The sequence below is a fragment of the Hemitrygon akajei genome, chromosome 4 (assembly GCF_048418815.1).
Source record: "Hemitrygon akajei chromosome 4, sHemAka1.3, whole genome shotgun sequence".
Taxonomy (NCBI): domain Eukaryota; kingdom Metazoa; phylum Chordata; class Chondrichthyes; order Myliobatiformes; family Dasyatidae; genus Hemitrygon; species Hemitrygon akajei.
Window position 1 is genome coordinate 167,656,552 of NC_133127.1, and position 24,818 is coordinate 167,681,369.

A 24,818-nucleotide genomic window follows, 5' to 3' on the forward strand; every position below is an offset into this window, starting at 1 on the left:
TTTTGCATATTTGTAATGCGGCAAAAGTAAAATGTTGACATGAAAATACCTGTAAAAGTGAAACTTAAACATATTGGCACACTTCTGACAGCTGTCCATTTGTTATGACAGGGGACATCATGTCTATGCCAGCTCCCTGTCCCATTTCCCCTCTTTTCCCTGTAGACCTGCATTTGATTCTTTCTCACGTGGTCAATTCCCCTTTGATTTATTTAAAACCATTCACATCCATTAAAGCGTTTTTGTGTTGTGGGATGAAACACCCAGGGAGATTCAGGAAGGACGTGCAACTACACAAAGACCGGAATTAAGGTCAGCATCGATGGAGCTGGGGGGGGGGGGGGGAGGGGGGGGGGTGCATGAGTACTATACCTAACCAGTGTACCACACATCACCTAGTTACAGTAGTCTCGGCAAAATTTCACATCCTTGGACCTTAAGCATTATTTGCAATCATTAAATCATGAGTCCAAAGGGGGACAGTTAACGTGAAACACTGACGATCAACACTGGTGCACCTCAGGGGTGTGTGCTTAGCCCATTGCTCTACTCTCTGTATACCCATGACTGTGTGGCTAGGCATAGCTCAAATACCATCTATAAATTTGCTGATGATACAACCATTGTTGGTAGAATCTCAGATGGTGACGAGAGGACGTACAGGAGTGAGATATGCCAGCTAGTTGAGTGGTGTTGCAGCAACAACCTGGCACTCAGTGTCAGTAAGACAGAAGAGCTGATTGTGGATTTCAGGAAGGGTAAGACGAAGGAACACACACCAATATCTTCATAGAGGATCAGAAGTGGAGAGAGTGAGCAGCTTCAAGTTCCTGGGTATCAAGATCTTTGAGGATCTAACCAGGTCCCAACATATCGATGTAGTTATAAAGAAGGCAAGACAGCGGCTATACTTTATTAGGAGTTTGAAGAGATTTGGCATGTCAACAAATACACTTAAAAACTTCTATAGTTGTACCGTAGAGAGCATTCTGACAGGCGACATCACTATCTGGTATGGAGGGGCTACTGCACAGACTGAAAGAATGTGTAGAAAGTTGTAAAGCTAGTCAGCTCCATCATGGACACTAGTCTACAAAGTACCCAGGACATCTTTAGGGAGCGGTGTCTCAGAAAGGCAGCGTCCTTTATTAAAGATCTCCAGCGCCCAGGGCATGCCCTTTTCTCACTGTTAGCATCAGGAAGGAAGTACAGAAGCCTGAAGGCGCACAGTCAACGATTCAGGAACAGCTTCTTCCCCTCTGCCATCTGATTCCTAAATGAAAATTGAACCCGTGAACACTACCTCAATATATTATTTTTCTTTTTGCACGAATTTTAATCTATTCAATAAACGTATTCTGTAATTGATTTACTTATTTTATTATTATTATTATTATTATTATTATTATTATTATTATTATTATTATTATTTCCTTCTTCCTCTATGTTATGTATTGCCGCTATATTAACAAATTTCAGGTCACACGCGAGTGATAATCAACACGGAACCATCGCCGACCCCCTTCACCCGGCTTCAGCTTGTGATCCCACCTCAGCACATTCAACAAAAAAATAAATTAAACTATAAAGAACACCACTGCGGAGAGTTGAGCTTAATCGCGGGGCATGATGTGGAATGATTCGAATTTAGTGAGTGTCGGCTGCGGGTATTCTGTTTTTCGGGATCGATGGCATGTTGAATATGCGGCGCGGGGTGGAGTGATGAGTTGGTCTCACGTGTAGTGAGCGCAAGATGGCGGCTGGATTCAAGTGGGTACTTTGGTTGGTGTTGGGACAGGAGGGGTTTTGCAGGGATTTTGGTGGAGTGGTGTCCCGAAGGGCCTGCGTGGGGAGTAGTGGGATGTTCGGATGGGTTGTGCGAGGAGTGGGGATCTTGCGGGGAGTAGGGGATGGCTTCCTGAGGGGTTTGTGCGTAGAGTGAGACGGGGGTCCCGAGGGGTCTGTGTGGGGCGCTAGGGGTCCTGGCTGGGTGTAACTAATACCCCAAATAATACAGATGCTGGGAATTTGGTTAGGGGCATTTGTGGAAAGGAGTAAACAAGTTAATAGGGTCAAGGACTCCCATGTTCTCGATTTTTATTGCTTATTCATTTATTATTATTTCCATTTTTTTCATTTGTATTTACATAGTTTGTTATATTTTACACGTTGGTTGTTTGTCCGCCCTTTTGGGTGCGGTTTTGATTCTATTTTGGTTCTTGGATTTACTGAGTATGCCCGCAAGAAAACGAATCTCAGGGTTGTATATGGTAACATATATGTTCTTTGGTAATAAATTTTATTTTGATCAGAGAGATCATCAATTTGAAATGTTAACTCTTTCGATCTGCATAGATGATGCCTGACCTCTTTGCTTTCGTCAGTTTACACTTTCGTTGTTAAACCTGGTTTGAGAGGGTGGTCTCACTGACCTTGTGCCTAGCACTTGATGGTTTAGAAGCAACTGGCAATCTGCTGGAGGGACTCTGGGAAGGAAGGGAATTATCAATGTCAAAATCCACCATCCTCCTTCATAGTTTAAGCAGATTCATGGTGATGTTCAATTTAGCAAACCACAGATGCAGGTCCTAACTTACTGCACTATTGAAGAAATCTGTTGTTTTAGTCTGGAGCAGGAATGGCAGCTTTTCACATGGAGGGGAATGAATGAAACTTTTGCCTTGAAGTTTTTCCTTTTGTTAAACTTATGAAACTCACTGTTCCGATTCGATAGCAGCACTGCAGGGGGAGAAAATCTTTGTATTTATTTCAATATGTTCCATCCTTGTTGCTGATGTTCTCTTGGTGAGAAGTATTGGAACAGTAGTGTAGCTAGGATGGCACAGTGGATCTGCTGTCCTGCAGGGTCCAGCAATACAAGCTCAGACTTTATCTCCTGTACAGTATTGAGCTTGCACATTGTTCTTGTGACAACGTGTATTTCCTCTGGTGCTCTCCTTATGTATCCCAAAGATGTGTGGCTTGGTTGGTTAACTGGCCATTGAAAAATTACCCTAAGCATGAGGATGAATGAAGGAATTTCAGCAAGATGATAAGAACGCAGGGAGAATAAAATGGAATTAGTTTAAATTTGTGCTCTATGGTCAATGTGTACTCAGTGGACTGAAGTGTCTATTTCCATAGCAGGAATAGCAAAGATAGCATGAGAACACAAAGAGAATAAAGACTGAGTTTAAGTGTAGGATTAGTACAAATGGATGGTTGTTGGTCAGTGCAGTAGTGGGCTGTAGATCCTGTTTCCATGTCTTATGTCTCTGTGGCTTTGTTTGGTAGAGAGCCGCCTGACCAGTTTGTTTAAATCTTAAAAGTATTCTGTAGTCTACCTGTTTGCTATGTTGAAATTGCTAAGGTCTTACACTAAAACTGGTACAAATATTAGAGTCCAATGGGATTCAAGCAGGTTGGCAAATTGGATTCAAAGCTGGCTTGGTAACAGGAGGCAGAGGGTGTGATTGGAAAGTTATGACCAATAGTATGCACTTATTGCAGTTTAGGTATGAATATTGGAGATTGATTAGTAAGTTTGAAAATTACTTGTAAATTTGTGTTGTTACTAAAAAGAAGGATCATAGGCTTGACAGTGATCAGTGGGGAAGACTATGTCAGGTAGACTATGTCAGAAGTAGTTTAATGCTGATAAATGTGAGCAGATACACTTGGGAAAGACAAAGGGTAGGTTATATACAATGAATGATGGAGGGAGAGTTATTGTATTTGTTGTCCAGAAGATGGATGACTGAAAGCTTAAGCTCGTATTGGGGGATTGAACTGAAAAGCAGACACTTGATCTGCAATACTAGAAGATTAGCTTTTTTGAAGATTAGTTTTGTTTGTTGCATGTACATCAAAACATACAGTGATAAGCGTTGTTTGTGTCAATGACCAACAGTCTGAGAATGTGCTGGGGGCAGCCTGTTAGTGCTTGTTTTTGGTGGCAATGTAGCATGCCCACAACTTACTAACCCTACCCCTTGTGTCTGGAATATGGGAGGAAACCGGAGCACCTGCAGGAAACTAACACAGTGACAGGGAGAACGTACAAACTCCTTACAGACTGTCGGGAATTGAACCCCAGTCAGTGATCACTGGTGCTGTGCTAACTGCTATGTTGCAGTGCCACCCTGATTTGTAATGTTGTCTGATTGTTACTGGTATCATGATACAGATTGTGCATTTAATGAAATGGATAAATGTCTGTTTAGTACTTATTTACCCACTAAAGGAATGTTTCAACACAATCTATATATAAAAGCTATTTCATGACTTTTGGTTAGCAATTGAGTATTGTATAAGGATAAAAAAAATGGTTTATGTTAGGCCTTAAGAGTGATGTGAACACATGTACACCTAGTAAAGTTCTGAAGTAAGTTTAAAATAATAAATTAATAGTAAAAGATAATACGATAGACTGAATGACCTAATAATCTGCTCCTATATCTTAATGAAGCTCTGAATGTATAAAATGTTACTAATGAACATTGTAGTATTGCTGCAGAATGTACTTTAATACTTGGACGCAACAAGTGGCCTACTTTTTTTTTTATCCTTTTACTAGAACGGTAGAACCCTTGGAATATTACAGAAAATTCCTGGTAAGTTACCCACCTCATTGTTTAATCTCTAGCAAGTAACTTGTGAAAATTTTATATCTTCTTTGATAGCTGCATGTGCAATTCATGATAAAATACATAAATATAACCTTAAGAACTGTGGATTGGTTCCATAAGGTCTCCAGATACTGCTTTTATAATATGAATTTTGATACAAAACAGACTTACTAAAAAAAAATTGCATGTTTGTTAGAAAGAAAATTGTCGACCTGATGGAAGGGAATTGGGTGAATTCAGAACAACAACGCTCAATATAGGTGAGAATTTTCACTTACCGTAGATTCCGTACTACAGAGCGCACCTGATTAAAAGCCACAGGCTCTAATTTTAGAAAGAAAATCAATTTTGTACTTGTACAAGCCGCACCGGATTTTAAGCCGCAGGTGTCCCACGTTGTAATATGAGATATTTACACAGAAAGATATTACACGTGAGGATTTTTTAACTTTTAATTAAATCCGTATGGTAACATAAACAAATACATATTGCAAATGCTTTTTTTCGAACCGTGCCTGTAACACGGCTACTTTTAAATATACATACGTATCGGTAACACACAAATTACGTTGCATATACTTTTTTACTGAACAGTGCACGAACAACATTCCAATATCTCCTAACGACTGGTAAAAAAATATATACTGCAGCCTACCAGGAAAAGTTATTGATCGCCTTTAACTTAAAAGCAGCGTTTTCGCTCGGGTCTAATGCGCTCCCCCCCCACCTTTCCGTTTATCGCAAACCGGTATTTTTCCACAAGACGCGGCAAAACCGGATGTGACGTCATAGCATCCCGGGATGTAGTACAGAAAACAAATATACTTAAAACACTTCTAACTTTAACTAGAAAATACTAACAAATGAATTACTAAGCGAAAATATTATAAACTAAATAACTGCCATAAAGGCAGCACAATGCTTTTCTTCGAGTGTTTTCCATGTTGATGAGGGTGAGTACAAATGACTGATTTACAATAATTTAATTGTGAAAGTGCGCTTGATTTATCGTACAATTTCATTGGACCTCTGTGAACTACTCATCAATTTTATTGGTCTACTGTTACGAGGCAAAATGTTTTTGGCGGCATGAAAAAAAACCATGCATTAGCCGCACCGTAGTAAAGGCCGCAGTGTTCAAAGCTGTTCAAAGCGTGGGAAAAAAGTAGCGGCTTATAATCCGGCATCTACGGTACTTCATTTGTAAAAGTTCACTTAAATAAAATTGTAAACTGGAGGAACTTTGTATGTTCATTTCTTAAAGACAATTTTTTTTCAAAATATTCTATGCTACAGCTTGGGGAAAACAATCCTGATAATTCCCAGATAATTAAATGAAACTGCACCAAATTACTACTGAAGTCATTAGGAAGAATCAAAAAATTTGCGGTATTGGAGCCGCAAACATGATGAAATCTGGGAATGCTGGAAGGCCTACCCGTGGACAAATCAGGGAATATGTATAAACGTGCCGGGGAAGTAAGTCGGTGAGGTCCTAAATGAGTACCTTGCATCAGTATTCACCAAGTAGAAGGACATGGATGATTGTGAGATTAGAAAGGGGTATGTTGAGGGCATGCACATAGTTAGGAGGTAGTGTTGAATGATTTGGACAGAAAGCAATAAGATTGTCCAGGGCCTGATGAGATGTATATCTCAAGATACTGAGGGAAACAAAGGGGATTTCTGGGGCCTTAACAGAAATTTTTTGTATCCTCTTTAGCCATGGGCAACATATTAGGAGAATGGAGAATAGCTATTGTTGCTTTATGAAGTCTAATGGGAACCAACCAAGAAATCATAGGCCAAAACCCTTATGTCAGTGATAGGGAGATTATTGGAGAAGATTCTGAGGGACGAGATTTATTTGCATTTGGGAAAACATGAAGTGTATGCGGGAAGTCCTGCCTCACAAATTTGATTGAGTTTTTTAAAGAAATGACAAAAAGGATGATGAATGTAGAACAGTTGTCTATATGGACTTCAGTACCTTGAGGTTTCTCATGGTTGGCTAGTCCAGTTAGTTAAGCTATATGGGATCCAAAATTATCTTGGTCATAGAAGACAGTTGATGTTTTTCTGATGAGGCCTGTGACCAATCGTGCTTTTAATATACGCTCAATGCCACTTTATTACAAACAGGAGTGGAACCTGTTGTGGTCTTCTGCCTCTGTTGCCCATCCACTGTAAAGTTCAAAGTATTGTGCATTCAGAGATGCTCTTCTGCACATCACTGTTGCAATTTGCAATGCATGGTTATTGAAGTTACTGTCGCCTTCCTGTCAGGTTGAACCAGTCTGGCCATTGTCCTCTGATCAGTCTCATTAATAAGGCTTTTGCATCCACAGACCTGCACACTGGATGCTTTTCGCAACATCCTCTGTAAACTGGAGGCTGTGTGAAAATCCCAGCTGAGCAGTTTCTGAGAAGCTCAAACTGCCCAGTCTGGCACCGACAATCATTCCACAGTCAAAATCACTTAGATAGCACTCCTTCTCCGTGTCTGCATGCTTTATCGCATTGAGTTGTTGCCACATGATTGGCTGATTAGATATTTGCATTAACAAATAAGTATACTGGTTAAAAACACAAAAATACAACTGCAGGTGCTGTGGATCAAAGAATACGTACACGACGCTGGAAGAACTCAGCAGGTCAGGCAGCATCCGTGAGAAAAGAATAGCCAACGTTTCGGGCTGAGACCCTTCATCAGGAATCTGATGAAGGGTCTCGGCCCGAAACGTTGGCTACTTTTTTCTCAAGTATACAGGTTACCTACTAAAGTGGCTACTAAGTGTATGTTTATTATTTGGATGAAAATGTAGGTAGTCTGATTAGATGTGAGACCGCTTAGCTGAGCATCTGCTCCATCCGCCAGAAAAAGTGGGATCTCCCAGTGGCCATCCACTGTCGCGATGAGGCCACACTCAAGTTGGAGGAACAGTACTGTGTATTTTGTCTGGGTAGCCTCCAACCTGATGGCATGAACATCGATTTCTCAAACTTCGGTAATGGCTCCCCCACCACCTTTCCATCTCTCACCTTATGTCCTTGCCTGCCTAATGCATCCCTCTGGTGTTCCTTCCCCCTTTCTTTCTTCCATGGCCTTCTGTCCTGTCCTTTCGGACTCTCCCTTCTCCAGCCTTGTATCTCTTTCACCACTCAACTTCCCAGCTCTTACTTCACTTCACCTCTCTCTCCTAGTTTCACCTACCACCTTGTGTTTCTCCCCCCCCCCCCCCCCCACCTTTTAACTCTACTGCTCATCTTATTTTCTCCAGTTCCTCTGAAGGGTCTTGGCCCGAAACATTGACTGTTTACTCTTTTCCATAGATGCTTCCTGGCCTGCTGAGTTCCTCCAGCATTTTGTGTGTGTTGCTTGGATTTCCAGCATTGACAGATTTTCTCTTGTTTGATAATGATTGTGGTCTCCCAATTCAGTTGCAGAGGGAAGTACAGAGGCCCAGGTTTTGTAGCTTTTTGATTAATGTCGATGAAACAGCAGCCTGACGTGTTTTGCTGTGGTCAAGATAGAGAAGGAGGCTATTCAATTTATTATCTCTATGAAAAGATGGATGAAAAAGAACTACATTACTCCATCTCACCATCAGGCAATTGAGCCATAGTTCTTGAAGTATTTTTCCAGACACTCTTCTAATGTGAAGAGCATTACTGCCTCTACCACCCTTCCAGACACTCTTACCACTTTGGGGAAGGGGTTTCCTCATTTAATTTTCTCTAATATTTCTGCCAGTTTCTTTAAATTTATGACAGGTTTTTCACCCCTGCTGAGGAAAATAGAACCTTGTTATTTACTCTATCCAGATTCTTTATTATGCCCTTCAGTTAGGTCCCTGTTCATCGTCTTGTGTTCCATGGAAAGTAACCCCATCATCCAATCTTTTCTCATGGTTACAGAATTTCCTTTGCTCTCCACATCTTGTACCGGTCAGAACTGTGCATTAATTCAATCCTCTAATCATTTAACTATATATTATTCCCAAGCCAAATAATCCTTTATTCGTGCAATAACCTTTTGAGTAAGTACTTCTTTAAAAAAAAGCCTTCAGATTATTTTATTGATTTCTCCATTATCTATGGTACAACAGGTCCTCCCCAAGATCTGAACACCTGACTTGTGTATAGCCCATACATGCAAATGGGTATTTGGAAGTTTGGGGGCGGTGCATTTGCTTGCTACTGTTGGGTTGTTTTCATCTTCTGTTATCTAAGAGCTTGATTTGCAGCCACATTTCTGGCTTACAAACTGCTTGCATTACAATTCACAGGAACAGAACCCCTCTAGAACTTGGGGAAGATTTCCAGTTATACTCCAAAGAAAAAGTGATATAAATTGTAAAGCATTCTTTCACTTGACTAAACTTTGTTGGTATGATTAATCATATTATGATCCACTAAGTGCTCTTACTATTATTAAGGATTCCAGTATTTTCACAGAAATTGATGTCAAGCTGACCCTTCAGTGGTTCCCTAGTTTCTCATTTTCTTTTATTTCTGAACAATGATACCTCATTCACAATAGGGGCTATTCAAAAATTTGGAACTTTTGCAAGATTATCAGTAATGAATTTGCTAAATAACTACCTTAAGATCATAAAATTGAAAATATAATTGTCCCATATTTAAATTGTTCATCGTAATAATTGAACACTAGTAGTCAAATAATATTAAGGGCTTTCAGAACCCTTCATAAAGACTACTATTTAACGAGGCTTTTAGAACATCCCCCCCATGAATCTCTCTTTTGTTCATTGATGTAATGCCTGACTCTTCTCATTAGAATGTTTTCTTAGAATGTAAGAGCTTAGAAAGACAGGTTGCAATGCATGCAGTGGAGAGGGCAAATTTGAAGTTTAGTAAACATATTAATATTAATTAGCTTATTTACTATTGTGATTTTAACTTCTATTAAAACTTTGGCAGAACCCAATGTTTGAACATATAATAGTATGAAGTGTACAATTGTTATAATTAGATTTATATTACCATAATTACATTATACATGTATTACCTAAGACAAAGCTCCACTGACTGATTTATTTTTGACATTGGAGATCATGATTCCATAACACAATACAATGCAGGAATGCAAGTATTTTGGACTTCTTTCAAGATAGCATTAAATTACATTATGTGATAGCACATTTTTACTTATTTACTATTTTTTTAAATGGCAAAATCTTTTTCAAAGCAGTTGTTCATCCAAAGCATGTTTGAAAATGTTGGTTTTCTGACTTCATCTCAGGCTCAATTACAACTGCGGATGGTTCTGCTTTGGTGAAGTTGGGGAATACGACAGTAGTTTGTGGTATTAAAGTGGTGAGTTTTCTGTATTTGGCTTTTCACTTATAACCCGTATATTTTTGAGATTAACTTTGAGAGGTGAAATGTCTGAATGTTTACCCAATCACTGTTTGGTGTTCATTTGACTTCTTGGATTGGAGGGGATAAATACATGCATTGGCTTACAGGTTACGTTTCTAAACAAGATAGTGAAAAATCTGTTATCCCAATATAAAAAGGAAAGTAAAATGCAAAATAAAGTCTGAGAACTGAATGCAAAACACATTCTAATTGCATCAAATTGTAAATCTGTTTTGACTACTTCAACTTAACTTAGGTTTTGCAGCAATGTTGCACTATTTTAATCCATATAGAACAATATGTTTTATTAAATTAAACTTACTTTTATTTTCCAGGAATTTGCAGCACCAACAGTGGATGCTCCAGATAAAGGGTATGTAGGTGAGTTAATGGTTAAAATATCAATTTGTAGTTCAGTCTATAACATTGCAATGGTATATCAAAGCTTTGTACTTCATTCTTAGGCAGTATTTTATTCTTGCAAAATGATAAAGCCTGATGCTTTATTGTGACATTGATAGAGACAGTGAATTGACTGTACATAGAATGGTTGGCAATGAATGATTAATTTTGCAGTATAAGTATCATTCTCAATGTTAGGTAGCTGGTTAAATATACTTTGCTTTTTGCTTAGTTCTATTTAGCTTAGTTTGTTTTTTAATTGATAACGGTGTTTATAAAATGACAACTGAAATTCTACATCTTTAACAAAACTGGAAACAAACTTTCAGAACATAATTTGCACAATAATAGGCCATCAACATACTGAGTAAATGGCCGAAACAATGATAGAAAACGTTTATTGTGGGGAACGTGTCAAATCATAAACATCAGGCAGGAAACTAGGAGCTGTGGAGGGACAAAAGATTCATATGTTCAAATCTTGTAAGAATGGTTCACTGATAGACTTGTTATGCTTAATCTTGGGCAAGGAAGGTCATGAAATGTATTAGGAAGCTTGGAATATGCACTGGGGTAGCTATAAGAACATTTGTCTAAACCTAGATAAATGTAATTATGATATTTCTAAAGTCAAAAGAGTTGGATAGGAGAGTTACTGAGACTTTACCTACTTTGGACGGGTGCAGCGTAAGGAGGTAAGATATTAAGGTTATAACTGCAATTAGTAATGATCTTTTACACAAAAAACAGCAACAACCTGAAACAATCCCTGTCCATGAGGTTGTGAACTCCGGGTCTGCTGAAATATTTAAAAATAGGTAGGATAAGCGTCTTAATGAAAATGTAGCCATGGCAGCTCATTAGCTTTGGTTCTGATCCACCATGATCTAATTTAGCGTCAATTGAAAGTTTTGAGGTCCTGAACAGCCTTTAGTTTTTGTATGAACATGAACACTACCTCACTTTATAAATATACTGTTTTCTGCACAATATTTTATCTATTCAATATATTTATACTGTAATTGATTTATTTTTTCTTTTATATTATGTATTACATTGAACTGCTGCTGCTAAGTTAACAAATTTCACGACAACATGCCGGTGATAATAAACCTGATTCTGATTGTGAATTTAACAGATTGCATTAATAACCATTATTTTTATTTCTGAGTTTGATTCAGATTCTGTGAGGATTTATTTGGTATATTGGTTGGGCAACTGAATCATACAGATTTTAAAATAAAATCTATATGAACTTGTTCCCTATGTGCCTATTTGGCAGGAAATTGCATTTTGTATTAATTTCTTTCATGTACACAGTTACCAAGGCTAGTTCATTAAAACTTATTTTTGTTGTACTGAGACTGAGAATTGATTCTGGAGTTGAGCTTCTGTATAGTATTGAGGGAATCCTACATTGTCAGGCACTCCAATACAGAGATGAGATGTTGAATGAATTTGATGTAACCCTATTCAGGAATGCATTATCTGAAGAGCAGGGAGGTCCTTTATTTTCCAATATTAAATACTCAGTCACTAGCACTATCAATGGGTTTCTCCATTGAAGTTTTGACTGGATATGAATAGTGATACACTTCCAGAAATAATTTGTTGGCTGTGGATTTCTTTGTGATGCCTTGAGCTAGTGATAAGAAGCTTCAAAAACAACAGTTCATCTTTTATCTTAATTTTGACCTCTTTCCCCCTCACTGCTTGTGACTTAATGAAATACTGTTAGCCTTTTTTAATCAGAATAATTTTGTGTTGACTATATTAGTGCACTAGAGTTGGTTGAACCTAAATAAAGAGCACTTATGCTTTTCATTACAGTACCAAATGTAGATTTACCACCCTTATGTTCTTCAAGATTTCGACCAGGCCCTCCTGGGGAACAAGCACAAGCTGCAAGTCAGTTTATTTTTGATGTCATAGAAAAGTAAGTCTTCTAATTTTACCTGTAATTTTTCAAATTGATCTTTTATTGTAATTAACATCTTGTGGCGACCCAATTACTAGCACCCTCGAACCGGCTCACAATTAGCCAGCGTGCAGGCACAAAGGCTAGGTCTGCAACAAAGGGAGAAAGCCTGAGGGGGTGTCAGTATGTGCCTCTCAAGGCATCCGCGCGGGGGAGGGCGGATGGAGGGAGGCTTTAAAGCAAGGCTGTGAAGTTTGAATAAACTTTAACTTTGACTGCAGTTTACCGACTCCGTGTCGTTATTTTAGCGCTGCGTGTAGCACGCCGCTACAATCTGGCAAATGTATAGCATTATGGCAAATTAAAATTCATTGAAGCAATTCAATCATGCTTTTGCTTTTTTAAAATTTAGTTCTCAAATTATACAGAAGGAGGATCTCTGTATTGAGAAAGGAAAGGTAAGAAAAATTATTAGTATTTACGTGCATTTCTAAAATAAAATTTTTAAACAAATTTCATAATTCCATTTAATTTGCTAGTGTTTGAAGTAAGATAGCCAACTATTTAAACTTAAATGTATATTATTATTCTGAATAACATGGAATAATATATCAATATTATTCAGAAAAAGAATAATCTGATTGTCAGCTTTCAGACACAAATTTTAAAAAGTCAGAAAAAGGAGCCGATTATGTTTTGCCAGATTTTTAAAATAAAAATTTATACTGGAGTTGAGGTGAATTCTTGGTTGCTGTGTCTCATAATTATCCTCCCTAAAAATGCATTAACTGAAAAATAGGCAACTTTTGGTCGTGCAATGTTAATGCTAAACTTTGCATCAGGTATCCTGCATTTTCTCAATTGGACTACCAATGCTGATTTTAGGATTCCAATTAAGTTGATTAGAATTGAGTGGATTCATTATTCAGGATTTTAAGCAACTGAACCTGAGTGAGGTAGCTAGCTGGAGGTGAGACACAGAATAAAAGAAAGCCTTCGATAGTTTAGAGTGCTCCACCTGTCCAACTGAAATACTGTTATTCACTGCTAATAAATCTCAGCAATGGAGCTAATTCAAACGGATTGGTGTGGTGCAATGATTGGCATCTGTTGCTCAACCAATTTACCGGTATGTAGATGAGCCCAAAGACCTAAAAGACTAGGATTGTGTATCCCTGCTTTTTATTAACAGAGACTCGTCCAATTGAATTTCAGCCCTAATTTGAGCCGGATAAAGTTTGAAAATATTGAAAGAGCATTATTTGTATATTTTTAGCAGCTATTCTCAAAGATATTCATTGGTTTCTTGTAAGGATACCTCAAACCACCTTACACACAGTAATTGTTAAGTGTGGGATTAAGCATATGTATAGTTCTTCAAATTTAACAAAAATTTTGGTTACAAAATAGGTTAGGTCAAATGCTGTTCTGTTGCAATCATAAATCTCTTAGTGTACTGTTTTTCTTTTGGTTAATATGCTTTAACCTTTGTGTTGAATTTTGATGCTTCATTGGACTGAGGATTGATCTTATGGTGCTCAATAGGGGTGCCATGGTAGTGTAACGATTAGCGTGATGCTGTTACAGGTAGAGACGTCAGAGTTTGGAGTTCAATCCCAGGGTCCTGTTTATGAAGTTTCTGTACATCCTCCCTGTGGATGTGGGCTTTCTCCAGGTGCTCTGGTTTTCTCCCACAGTCCAGATGTACTGGGCAGGATAATTGGCCATTGTAAATTGTCCTGTGATTAAGTTAGAGGATTATTGAGGGTTGCTGGGCAGTGTGGCCTGAAGGACTGGTTATGCACTTTATCTCTCCATAAGTTTCCATATCTTAAAGTGGTTGTTTGAAACTAAAATCTTCCTGAGATCTCTTGGCAATGGACAAACATTTATTTGGCTTAGGTGGTAATGTAGTGGATTAGAGGGGAATAATTTGGATAAAGCTTTAGAAAGATGCAAATTTATTGTAACAACAACTGTTTGTATTTACATAGTACTTACTGTATTAATGCAGCAAGTGTCCAATAATGTAGTACAGGAATGCTATCAAGAAGCATTTAAAAGGAAGATAGCAAAGCAAGAGGGGGTTTGGGGAGAATATTTCTGAGTTTTGTATCTTAATAGGCTTCTAATAGTGGAATGATTTTATTTGGGGATGTGCTGAAGTCCAGAATTTGAGGAGGTGAATTATTTCGATAAATTCTAAGAGATTTAGAGAGCTAATTAGAAAATGACGAGACCAGTCAGTGATTGGAAATAAAAACTGATGGCCTTTTGAGGCATTGCTTAACAAGATCCAGTGTGGGTTAATGATCGCATGTGAATAGTGAACTAGACATGGAGCAATTTAAGATGTATGCGGCTAGGATTTTATGTTTATGGAAAATATAATGAGTTAGGCAAGTGAAGAGGAATGCATTGAAGTGGTCTCTGTGAAGGAAACCAAAGGCATGTATGAGAGTTCCAGTGACACGTGAGTTGATGCAAGGCATGGAGGTATGAATTAGATTTGACAGCAGTTGAAGTCCTAGGTGCTTGTTAAACATGGCACAAGGGTTGGTTCAATTTCAGGATAGTTACCAAGATTGAGTAGATAGGGAACTGTGTCATCTCCATTGTTTCATTCCTTGTAATCATTTTCATACTTACATTGAAGGTCTGTCATCCCTTGTTTGTATGAGGAAATTGAGTTTCTTTTTTAAATTAAGGCACAAGTTCCCAGAAACTAGTGTTTTTGTGCACACATTATTTTGTGTGAGGTATTTCAAGGTATTTCTTTTTGGAGATCCAGTCATAAATACCTACAGATGCTGGAAATAGTAAAATCATACAGCATGTATGATAAAGAGATGAGGTTTCAAGTCAGTGACCTTTCTGAAGATAAAAGGTCTTCAACCTAATATGTTAACTATTTCTCTGTACAAATTAAAACAAAAATGTGGAACACTCAACAGAACCAGCAGCTTCTGTGGAAAGGGAAACAAAATTGATGTTTCAGGTCAAAGACACTCTGTATAATTTCCTGCATATTGTTTTCTGTCAGCAAGTTGATATTTCTGTAGATTGTTGGTTGACATGCCAGTGGGTTAATAATACTCCCCACTGTGGCAGTTACCTTTAGAATATCTTACTCAAGCACTGATTATTTATGAAGGGTATTTAGTTGGAGTGGTATTATATCCAGATTTGTTTTGCATGACATCCAGGATTTGTTATTCACTAGGATTTATTAGATAGTAATCAGAAAAAAGAAACTCCATATGCAATTTAATTAGACCACAGGTGATGTAAGGGGGCCTATAGAAAGCTTCGGAAAAAAAAATAACCTGAGTTTTGATGTATTTATTTTGTTCTAGCTTGCATGGGTTTTATATTGCGACATGATGTGCTTAGATTATGATGGGAACTTGCTGGATACCTGTTTAACAGCACTGTTAGCAGCACTGAAAAATGGTGAGCATTCCAAATTACAAAATTTATAGACATACTTCATTTTCTTCTGTAACGTGCTGTCCAGTTTAGTAGTTTAGAATATTACAGCACAGTACAGGCCCTTCGGCCCACAATGTTGTGTCAACCCTTAAACCCTGCCTCCCATATAACCCCCCCCACCTTAAATTCCTCCATATATCTGTCTAGTAGTCTCTTAAATTTCATTAGTGTATCTGCCTCCACCACTGACTCAGGCAGTGCATTCCGCATACCAACCACTCTCTGAGTAAAAAACCTTCCTCTAATATCCCCCTTGAACTTTTCTCCCCTTACCTTAAAGCCATGTCCTCTTGTACTGAGCAGTGGTGCCCTGGGGAAGAGGCGCTGGCTGTCCACTCTGTCCATTCCTCTTAATATCTTGTACACCTCTATCATGTCTCCTCTCATCCTCTTTCTCTCCAAAGAGTACCATAGAACATTACAGCACAGTACAAGCCCTTCAGCCCTCCATGTTGTGCCAACCCATATAATTCTTTTAAAAAAGTACTAAACCCACACAACTCCGTAACCCTCTATTTTTCTTTCATCTATGTACCTGTCCAAGAGGGTCTTAAATACCCCTAATGTTATAGTCTCCAACACCATCCCTGGCAAGTCATTCCAGGCACTCACAATCCTCTGTGTAAAAGAAAAAAAAACAACTTACCTCTGATGTCTCACCTAAACTTCCCTCCCTTAGTTTTGTACATATGCCCTCTGGTGTTTACAGAGTAAAGCCCTATCTCTCTTAATCTCTGATCATAATGCATACTCTCTAAATCAGGCAGCATCCTGGTAAATCTCCTCTGTACCCTTTTCAATGCTTCCACATCCTTCCTATAGTGAGGTGACCAGAACTGGACACAGTACTCCAGGTGTGGCCTAACCAGAGTTTTATAAAGCAGCATCATTATCTCGCGACTCTTAAATTTTATCCCTCGAATTATGAAAGCTAACACCCCATAAGCTTTCTTAACTCCCCTATCTACCTGTGAGGCAACTTCCAGGGATCTGTGGACATGTACCCCCCATCCCTCTGCTCCTCCACACTACCAAGTATCCTGCCATTTACTTTGTACTCTGCCTTGGAGTTTGTCCTTCCAAAGGGTACCACCTCACACTTCTCCGAATTGAACTCCATCTGCCACTACTCAGCCCACTTCTGCATCCTATCAATGTCTCTCTGCAATCTTCGATAATCCTCTACACTATCCACACCACCACCAACCTTTGTGTCCTCTGCAAACTTGCCAACCCACCCTTCGACCCCCACATCCAGGTCATTAATAAAATTCACAAAAAGTAGAGGTCTCAGAACCAATCCTTGTGGGACACTAGACACAACCCTCCAATCTGAATGTATTCCTTCCACCACAACCCTCTGTTTTCTGCAGGCAAGCCAATTCTGAATCCACCTGGCCAAACTCCCTTGGATCCCATGCCTTCTGACTTTCTGAATAAGCCTACCGTGTGGAACCTTGTCAAATGCCTTACTAAAATCCACGTAGATCACATCCATTGCACTACTCTCATCTATATGCCTGGTCACCTCCTCAAAGAACTCTTATCAGGCTTGTTAGACACGATCTGCCCTTCAGAAAGTCATGCTGACTGTCCCTGATCAGACCATGATTCTCTAAATACCCATAGATCCTATCTCTAAGAATCTTTTCCAACAGCTTTCCCACCACAAAAGTAAGGCTCACTGGTCTATAATTACCTGGACTATCCCTACTACCTTTTTTGAACAAGGGAACAACATTTGCCTCCCTCCAATCCTCCGGTACCATTCCCGTGGACAACGAGGACATAAAGATCCTAGCTAGAGAGTCAGCAATCTCTTCCCTCGCCTCGTGGAGCAGCCTGGGGAATATTCCGTCATGCCCCGGGAGCTTATCTGTCCTAATGCATTTTAACAACTTCAATACCTCCTCACCTTTAATATCAACATGCACCAGAACATCAACCTCAGTCATATTGTCCTCACCATCAAGTTCCCTCTCATTGGCGAATACCGGAGAAGTATTCATTGAGGACCTTGCTCACTTCCACAGCCTCCAGGCACATCTTCCCACCTTTATCTCTAATCGGTCCTACCTTCACTCCTGTTATCCTCTTGTTCTTCACATAATTGAAGAATGCCTTGGGGTTTTCCTTTACCCTACTCGCCAAGGCCTACTCATGGCTCCTTTCTTGCTACCCTATATTCCTCAATAGCCCCATCTGATCCTTGCTTCCGAAACCTCGTGTGCTGCCTTCTTCCACCCGACTAGGTTTTCCACCTCACTTGTCACCCATTGTTCCTTCACCCTACCATTCTTTATCTTCCTCACCGGGACAAATTTATCCCTGACATCTTGCAAGAGATCCCTAAACATTGACCACATGTCCATAGTACATTTCCCTGCAAAAACATCATCCCAAATCACACCCGCAAGTTCTAGCTTTATAGCCTCATAATTTGCCCTTCTCCAATTAAAATTTTTCCTGTGCTCTCTGCTTCTATCCTTTTCCATGGTAACGCTAAAGCAGGGAGCATGGGTCACTGTCCCTAGATGCTCACCCACTGAAGAGATCTGTGACCTGACCCGGTTTATTACCTAATACTAGATCTAGTATGGCATTGCCCCTAGCTGGCCTGTCAACGTACTGTGACAGGAATCCATCCTGGACACACTTTAACAAACTCTGCCCCGTCTAAGCCATTAGAACTAATCAGGCGCCAAGCAATATTAGGGAATCACCCATGATAACAACCGTTATTTTTGCACCTTTCCAAAATCTGCCTTCCAACTTGCTCCTCGGTATCTCTGCTGCTACCAGGGGGCCTATAGAATACTCCCAGTAGAGTAACTGCTCCCTTCCTGTTCCTGACTTCCACCCATACTGACTCAAAAGAGGATCCTGCTACATTACCCACCTTTTCTGTAGCTGTAATAGTATTCCTGACCAATAATGCTGCTGCTCCTCCCTTCCCCATCCCTTTTAAAGCACTGAAATCCAGGAATATTGAGAATCCATTCCTGCCCTGGTGCCAGCCAAGACTCTGTAATGGCCACTACATCATAATTCCATGTATGTATCCAAGCTCTCAGTTTATCATCTTTGATCCTGATGCTTCTTGCATTGAAGTACACGCACTTCAGCCCTTCTACCTTACTACCTTTACACCCTTTATTCTGCTTCTCTTTCCTCAAAGCCTCTCTCTGTTATATCTGGCTTTACTTCATGCACTTCTTCCACTGCTCTATTGCACTGGGTCCCATCCCCCTTGCATTCAGGTGTAGGACCTGATGTACTGAATATCCATACCCTGACTGTAACACACTTGAATTTGCAACCCTCCTTTTAGTATTATCTTGTGCAATTCTGTATTATACTGTTGCTTAATGTGCAGCATGTCAGAGTATGTAAAATGCAAATAGAAACATTCACTTTTACTGTACTTCAACTCAAAAGTTGCAGCTGAATATCTCTGCAAAATTATTTTCTTTTACAAAGCCACATTATGTTGTGAAGTTATGATGTTTGGTGTAGTTAGCCACTTATGACAATTTGGAAATGACCTTACCTTTATGCACTTACCTATTATTCCTTTCCCAGAGGAGTGAAATTCTGCTTAAGTAGGGCTTATGAGTCACGCATTGCTGTTTCATTTTCTGTGCCTGCTGTGTCTTCACTCCCATTCTGTGATTTTTTTTTCCCCTTTCTTTTATTAAAGATTTAAACTTCCCCAGCCCATTCATTAATTCTTAAGAGCAAGTGAATATTTTGCCTTTGGCGGTTTGGAGGTGGAATTCTCTGCTGCAAACTGTCAAAGTGGTTAACAAATTGGTCAGTTAGTAAAAGATTTATACTGTATTGTTGCTTTTAGAGAATAGCTTAGATCAATATGGTAATATAGCAATTGAAATATTTTCGTTGTAGACAGTTTACACTAACTTCCATGTAATTAAATAGGCTGTTATTCACCATTAAATGATACCTATTTTACATGATTGATTGTTAATCCTTCCCTCCCTCCCACCCAGTCCAGTTGCCTTCAGTGTCGATCAGTGAAGAAACAGGTTTGGCAGAAGTTAACATGAACCAGAAAAATCAGCTGAATATCAGAAAGAACCCAGTTGCTACATCTTTTGCCATTTTTGATAAGTGAGTTTGGTTGTTACAGTATTTTATACAAAGTTATGTATTCTCTTAATTGCCTGTGTCTACCTCAACTGCTGAGTAGTCACTTTATTTCCTGCTATTGAATAATGGTCAGACTATTGCACTATCAACATAAATCACTGTACCTTTGGCCTTGTTGGTTGGTGGTTATGTTGAGCATTATGTCTGCAAGCACTTTGTGTTAGCTAATTGCACTTTTTCTATCAAATTTGGTAATAGTCATTTGGGTTTAAGTAATAACCATTTTTAAATATGCTTGTGCAGGTTTTTTATGCTGGTTCCTTTGACTTTAGCATTCTTTAATCTGCTAATCTCAGTTAATTTTTTGTAATTTACTCTGCATGAGTGGCAGAGATTTTTTTCTTTTACTTTGAAATGGAAGGCAGGAGGAATAAAAGTTTAAAAAAGAGTGAAAATTACATTTTTAATTTTGGTAAGATTTTACTCTAATTTGGAGTTTAATATAGTAATATAATTCGATTGAGCAGATTTGTTATTACATTCAGATGGTAAAACATGCTACTGAATCAAAGTTGGGAGTTCAAACAAGTGCAAAACTAGATCTATGTTGAAACTAGTGCAAAATTGTTTGCTAATGTATGCAACTTAAACCAAAGCAACCTCCATGTCAGGTAAATTTTAACATTGCAGAAATTAGAGGAGCAGGGATTCTTCTACAATAATGACTTTGGTGCCTCCCTCATCCGAGCCAGTTATCATATGGTACCATGTTGCAGGCAAATCAATTGAATTTATTTTCTTGATGAGTAATGATTTCAAAAGTAATCCCTAAGGCTTTGGACTACCTGCTATATTTTCTTCCATAATTAATATACTATACATATCATCTACCCTATCCTTGTTATTTAACAGCATCAAGAGTCTTCACTGGGCAGAAATTTAATTTTGCAAACTGTAGTAAAGACTGTGGCTACAAGTTGTTCTGAGACTGAGTATTCTGCAATAAATTACTCACTTGCAAACTCCCAAAAGTCTCCATTAAGTAGAGGATATTAGTATGAAAGAATACATTCCCATTGCTTGGCCATGTGGTGATCCAACAACATAAGCTGTTCTGCTCCAATTAGGGCAAAACAATCTGTTTGATTGCCCTTCCTTTAACATTCAGTCTATTTGCCACTGATTTATTGGCTGCAGTGTGTACTGTTAATAACGTATATTGTGGCTACCTGGCAGAACTACTCCAACACCACCTCCCACATCCTAGCCTTTTACTACCAGAAAGGAAAAGGGCACCAGCCAGTTGGGAACACCACCACTGGAACCTTTCTATCAACTCTTCTGCTGAGGAAATGCTTTGTTTCTTCATTGCTGCTAGATCTAAGCCTTGAAACAGCCCCACTCAACAAAAATGCAGGGGCACCTTCATCAAAAGTATTTTACTTACTCAAGAAGATGGCTTACCTCCATCTTATCAACACGGACAATGAAGGCTGTGCAATAAATGCCCATTAAATAAATCGATTCAACAATATGAATACCAGTAGAAAAATATGCTGGTTATGGAGGAAATTGTTGTATTGAAGATTACCTCAGATAAGAATTATTGTGTTTGTGTGTCTTTTTTTTTACACCTTCCAGTGTAAACAGGCATTGCAATCCTTCACATTATCAGTTTATAATCTGTTAGGTTTTTCTAGTGGTGAGATTTTAAACATAGATTGTTTTCATTATTTAAATACCAGAAAATGGGTTGAGGTTTCGTGGATAATAGTCTGAGTTCCCTTTATTTAAAAGTGATCCGGGTCCTAGAGATGAATGGTCAGTGTCCAACATACCATATAATCCTGTCTTCCATTACTATGGATTTTATTAAAAACAATTGCTGTATAAATGAAAGAAAAAGACTAAAGGATTTGTCACTTGAATGAATGTTGAAAGATTAATTTCTTTTAGTAATATTAGTAGAAAACAAACACAAAAGATCACAATATCTTGTGTTACTATGGTAGTTGGTTTTCACCCCCCCCCCCCCCCCCCCCCAGTCCACACTTGTGCTTACTGGTATATCGATGTGTTGGATACACTCAGGATATGCTACTGTACTTTAAGACAATTATGAGTGGTATTATAACATGTTATTTTACTTTTGGTGAACACTTTTATAAGTATAATGAATATTTTAACATGCATATTACTTTCAAGGCACTGAGTTTTACATGATCCACAAAGGTATAAATTTGTAATATCACTGTATACTATCATTTATAAGTCGATAGTATAGAAATGGCTCATTTGATTTGAATTGTCTTCTGAAAATTTTTTCTTTTTTTCCCATTAAAGCACAATATTTATTGTAGATCCTACGGCTGAGGAGGAGGCCCTGTCATCGGGGATGGTTACAATAGTAATTGATGAAGAGGACAGACTTTGTGCTGTACATAAACCAGGTGTGTTTATATAAGTGTTAGTTTCAGTAAGTAGTCAATTTGGCAGAGACTTTTGTTGGATATTTTGATCTGGTCTCTTACAATTGATGAAAAACACTTTCACGTGTCAATGGCTGTCTTGGTCCATTAATTGATCTTTACTGATGATGGAACCGTTTATGGAAGAGCATGAAATTATAGCATGGCATTAGGGAAAGGACATGATTCTAGTTAGAATCTTAAAGTTAAGACCCTTATTATCAGAAAATACAATTGAGATGGCTAATGAAAGTATCAGCTCAACAATTAAAGAAGTGCTTTGTATCTGTTTTAAAATAAATAATAAGTATTGACATTCTTTTTCTTAAAGGAATAAAAATGACAAAGATAATTTTTCCATGACTTGGGCTATTTAAATATCATGTGCTCAGTCTGAAAGTAATGACTTATGATTTCTGTATATCAGTTGATCCTTAATGGAACTCTTCTCATTTTCAATTACCAAAATCTATGTTCCACCTGTGTTCAGCATCTCTCAAACTCGATTTTGTATCTGATCTAACTCATGCTGCTTTTATACTTCATAAAATATTTCAACACTATCCTCCAGGAAACTGACATTAACAGCATTATTTTAAACCCGAGAATTTTTCTCTAATTTCATAAAGCACAATCCATGAGCTTACATTTCCACCTTCCCTTATCAATTGATCCAGAGCAGAAATATCAGGATCATTCCCCCTACATCTATCTCTTAATCCCATTTATCCACTTACCTGCTATCCCTAAGTCACTGGTGGGCTCAAAGATTAATCTTCTTTCATTGTCTTTCTTGCTGTATCCCCCACTCCCCAGTTCATTCTTGTACTTTTGAACTGTTTAAAGTCTATTAAAACTAATAGACAGCAATATTATTTGCAATAAGAAAACCTAGGCTTTGACTAATAGAACTATGTTTTGGAATCAAGGTTTTAGAATTTTTTTTATTCACCCAAGCGCAATTACTTTAAGCATTGGAAATCTTGACTTGAAAATGACTCAATAATAGTCCAGTTGTATTGCATAATTATTGATCATATTTAAATCTGTACATGATTTTTTCCAGATTTTCAGCATTGGTTAGGTTTCAAACTACTTTTCAAAATATTTGCAATTAAAGTAAGAAAGTATCCAATTCCATTTTTTCATTAAATAAAATTGATTTTAAAATATCCAACAAATGTCATTCTTTGGATGTTTTCCACATCAAAAACATATGAGCCTGACTTTGTTGCAAATTATTTTTTTCTTTTCCACATGGAGGAGGAAGTGTTCTCTCTAGTGAAAAACTTCAGGACTGCATTGTTCGTGCACAAACAAGACACAGAGAAGTTCATAAGCTGCTCACTGAAGTGATAAAGAGTGTAACACCCATTATAAATGCGAAAGAGAGAATAGTTAAACCTGCAAGTGGAAGTTTGACTGTACAATAAACCAAATTTTTTTTCAAATCAAATAAATATATACATGTTTTTAAACTCAAGTTCAGAAAATGTTTCTTACTGGAACAAAAGATTATACTATATACACCATGGATGAGTTTCATTTTAAAAATAATTAAAAAACATTCACCACCACAAAAGGTAAATTCCAGAAGCAGCATTAAAGGTAAAACCATGAAATGGTTCATGATTTTGGTGGAGTTGGAGTCCCTCTTTTCCTCTTATTTTTTGACTGGCTGCTTGAATACTGCTGACGCTGCTGCTGCTGTTGTTGTTGTTGAATTTGAACTGCTATAGCCATTTGATGCTGCAAGTATCGCAACTGCTGTCAGGAAAGAAAGGGAAACAGATGACCATAATTATAAGACTTCAAGAAAAATCTTCAAATGAGTCAAACTGGAATCTCAACATCAACAAAATGATTCAGTTTAAACATTTTGGAAATGTTTAAGGATGGAAGCAGGAAAAAGAAATTAAACCCACAAACATAATGACTACAGTCAAGCAGCACCAGTGGCACAGAAGAGTTAAGACAATTTGACACATAAACACTTGTTTCAGCAGAGCTAACTGCATGCTTGTTAGTCAATGTCTGATCTAAAAATGCTTTAGTATTTCCATTTGGAAGCAGATGTAGCCGGTAACAGAACTGCAGCAAGTCAGCAACTCAGAGGCACCTGTGCTAGGCTCAATATTTTGTGTTGGACTGACATATCCCAAGTCAGACAATGGTACATCAATATATCCAGGACAAAGTGCAACGAAAACCGTGGGCACAGGGATCTTTTCTGGAAAGGTATTTTCATAATTCATTTTGTATACATATGTAAGAGGATCAACAAGTTCATTTTTAATATTATTCCAATTGCAGGCATACCAAAGCTTCATTGGTAAAGATAAGGGAACATTGCCTGCAGTGGTTCTATCTGTCAACGTGCCACAAGCACTTCTTGAGCATAAATACAAGAGAAAG

General features: G+C 38.2%; 2 protein-coding genes across 15 annotated transcripts in view; one reads left to right on the forward strand and one right to left on the reverse strand.

The window, feature by feature from the left end:
- Positions 1-1,718: 1,718 nt before the first annotated feature.
- Positions 1,719-23,886, forward strand: exosc8 (exosome component 8). Its single transcript, XM_073043918.1, has 11 exons — positions 1,719-1,770; positions 4,577-4,613; positions 4,825-4,888; positions 9,895-9,968; positions 10,349-10,394; positions 12,246-12,351; positions 12,746-12,791; positions 15,690-15,786; positions 19,836-19,956; positions 22,279-22,385; positions 23,667-23,886. The coding sequence occupies exons 1-11, from the start codon at positions 1,754-1,756 to the stop codon at positions 23,834-23,836; spliced, it is 885 nt and encodes a 294-aa protein (XP_072900019.1). The 5' UTR covers positions 1,719-1,753; the 3' UTR covers positions 23,837-23,886.
- supt20 (SPT20 homolog, SAGA complex component) overlaps positions 23,821-24,818 on the reverse strand; it is a 56,025-nt gene continuing 55,027 nt past the window's right edge. For 9 of the 14 annotated variants that reach the window (XM_073043917.1, XM_073043909.1, XM_073043915.1 and 6 more), the window contains one exon: positions 23,821-24,170. In XM_073043917.1, the coding sequence (XP_072900018.1) occupies positions 24,067-24,170 (104 nt within the window). In that variant the 3' untranslated portion in view covers positions 23,821-24,066. The remainder of the gene's footprint in view (positions 24,171-24,818) is intronic. The other 5 variants (XM_073043916.1, XM_073043914.1, XM_073043912.1 and 2 more) reach the window with 2 other exon arrangements.

What these genes read in the sequence shown, in the direction of transcription:
- exosc8 (XM_073043918.1), top strand. An exon ending in TAGTTTGTGGTATTAAAGTG is followed by an intron (nt 9,969 to 10,348) that starts GTGAGTTTTCTG and finishes TTTATTTTCCAG; the next exon opens with GAATTTGCAGCACCAACAGT. An exon ending in TCTGTATTGAGAAAGGAAAG is followed by an intron (nt 12,792 to 15,689) that starts GTAAGAAAAATT and finishes ATTTTGTTCTAG; the next exon opens with CTTGCATGGGTTTTATATTG.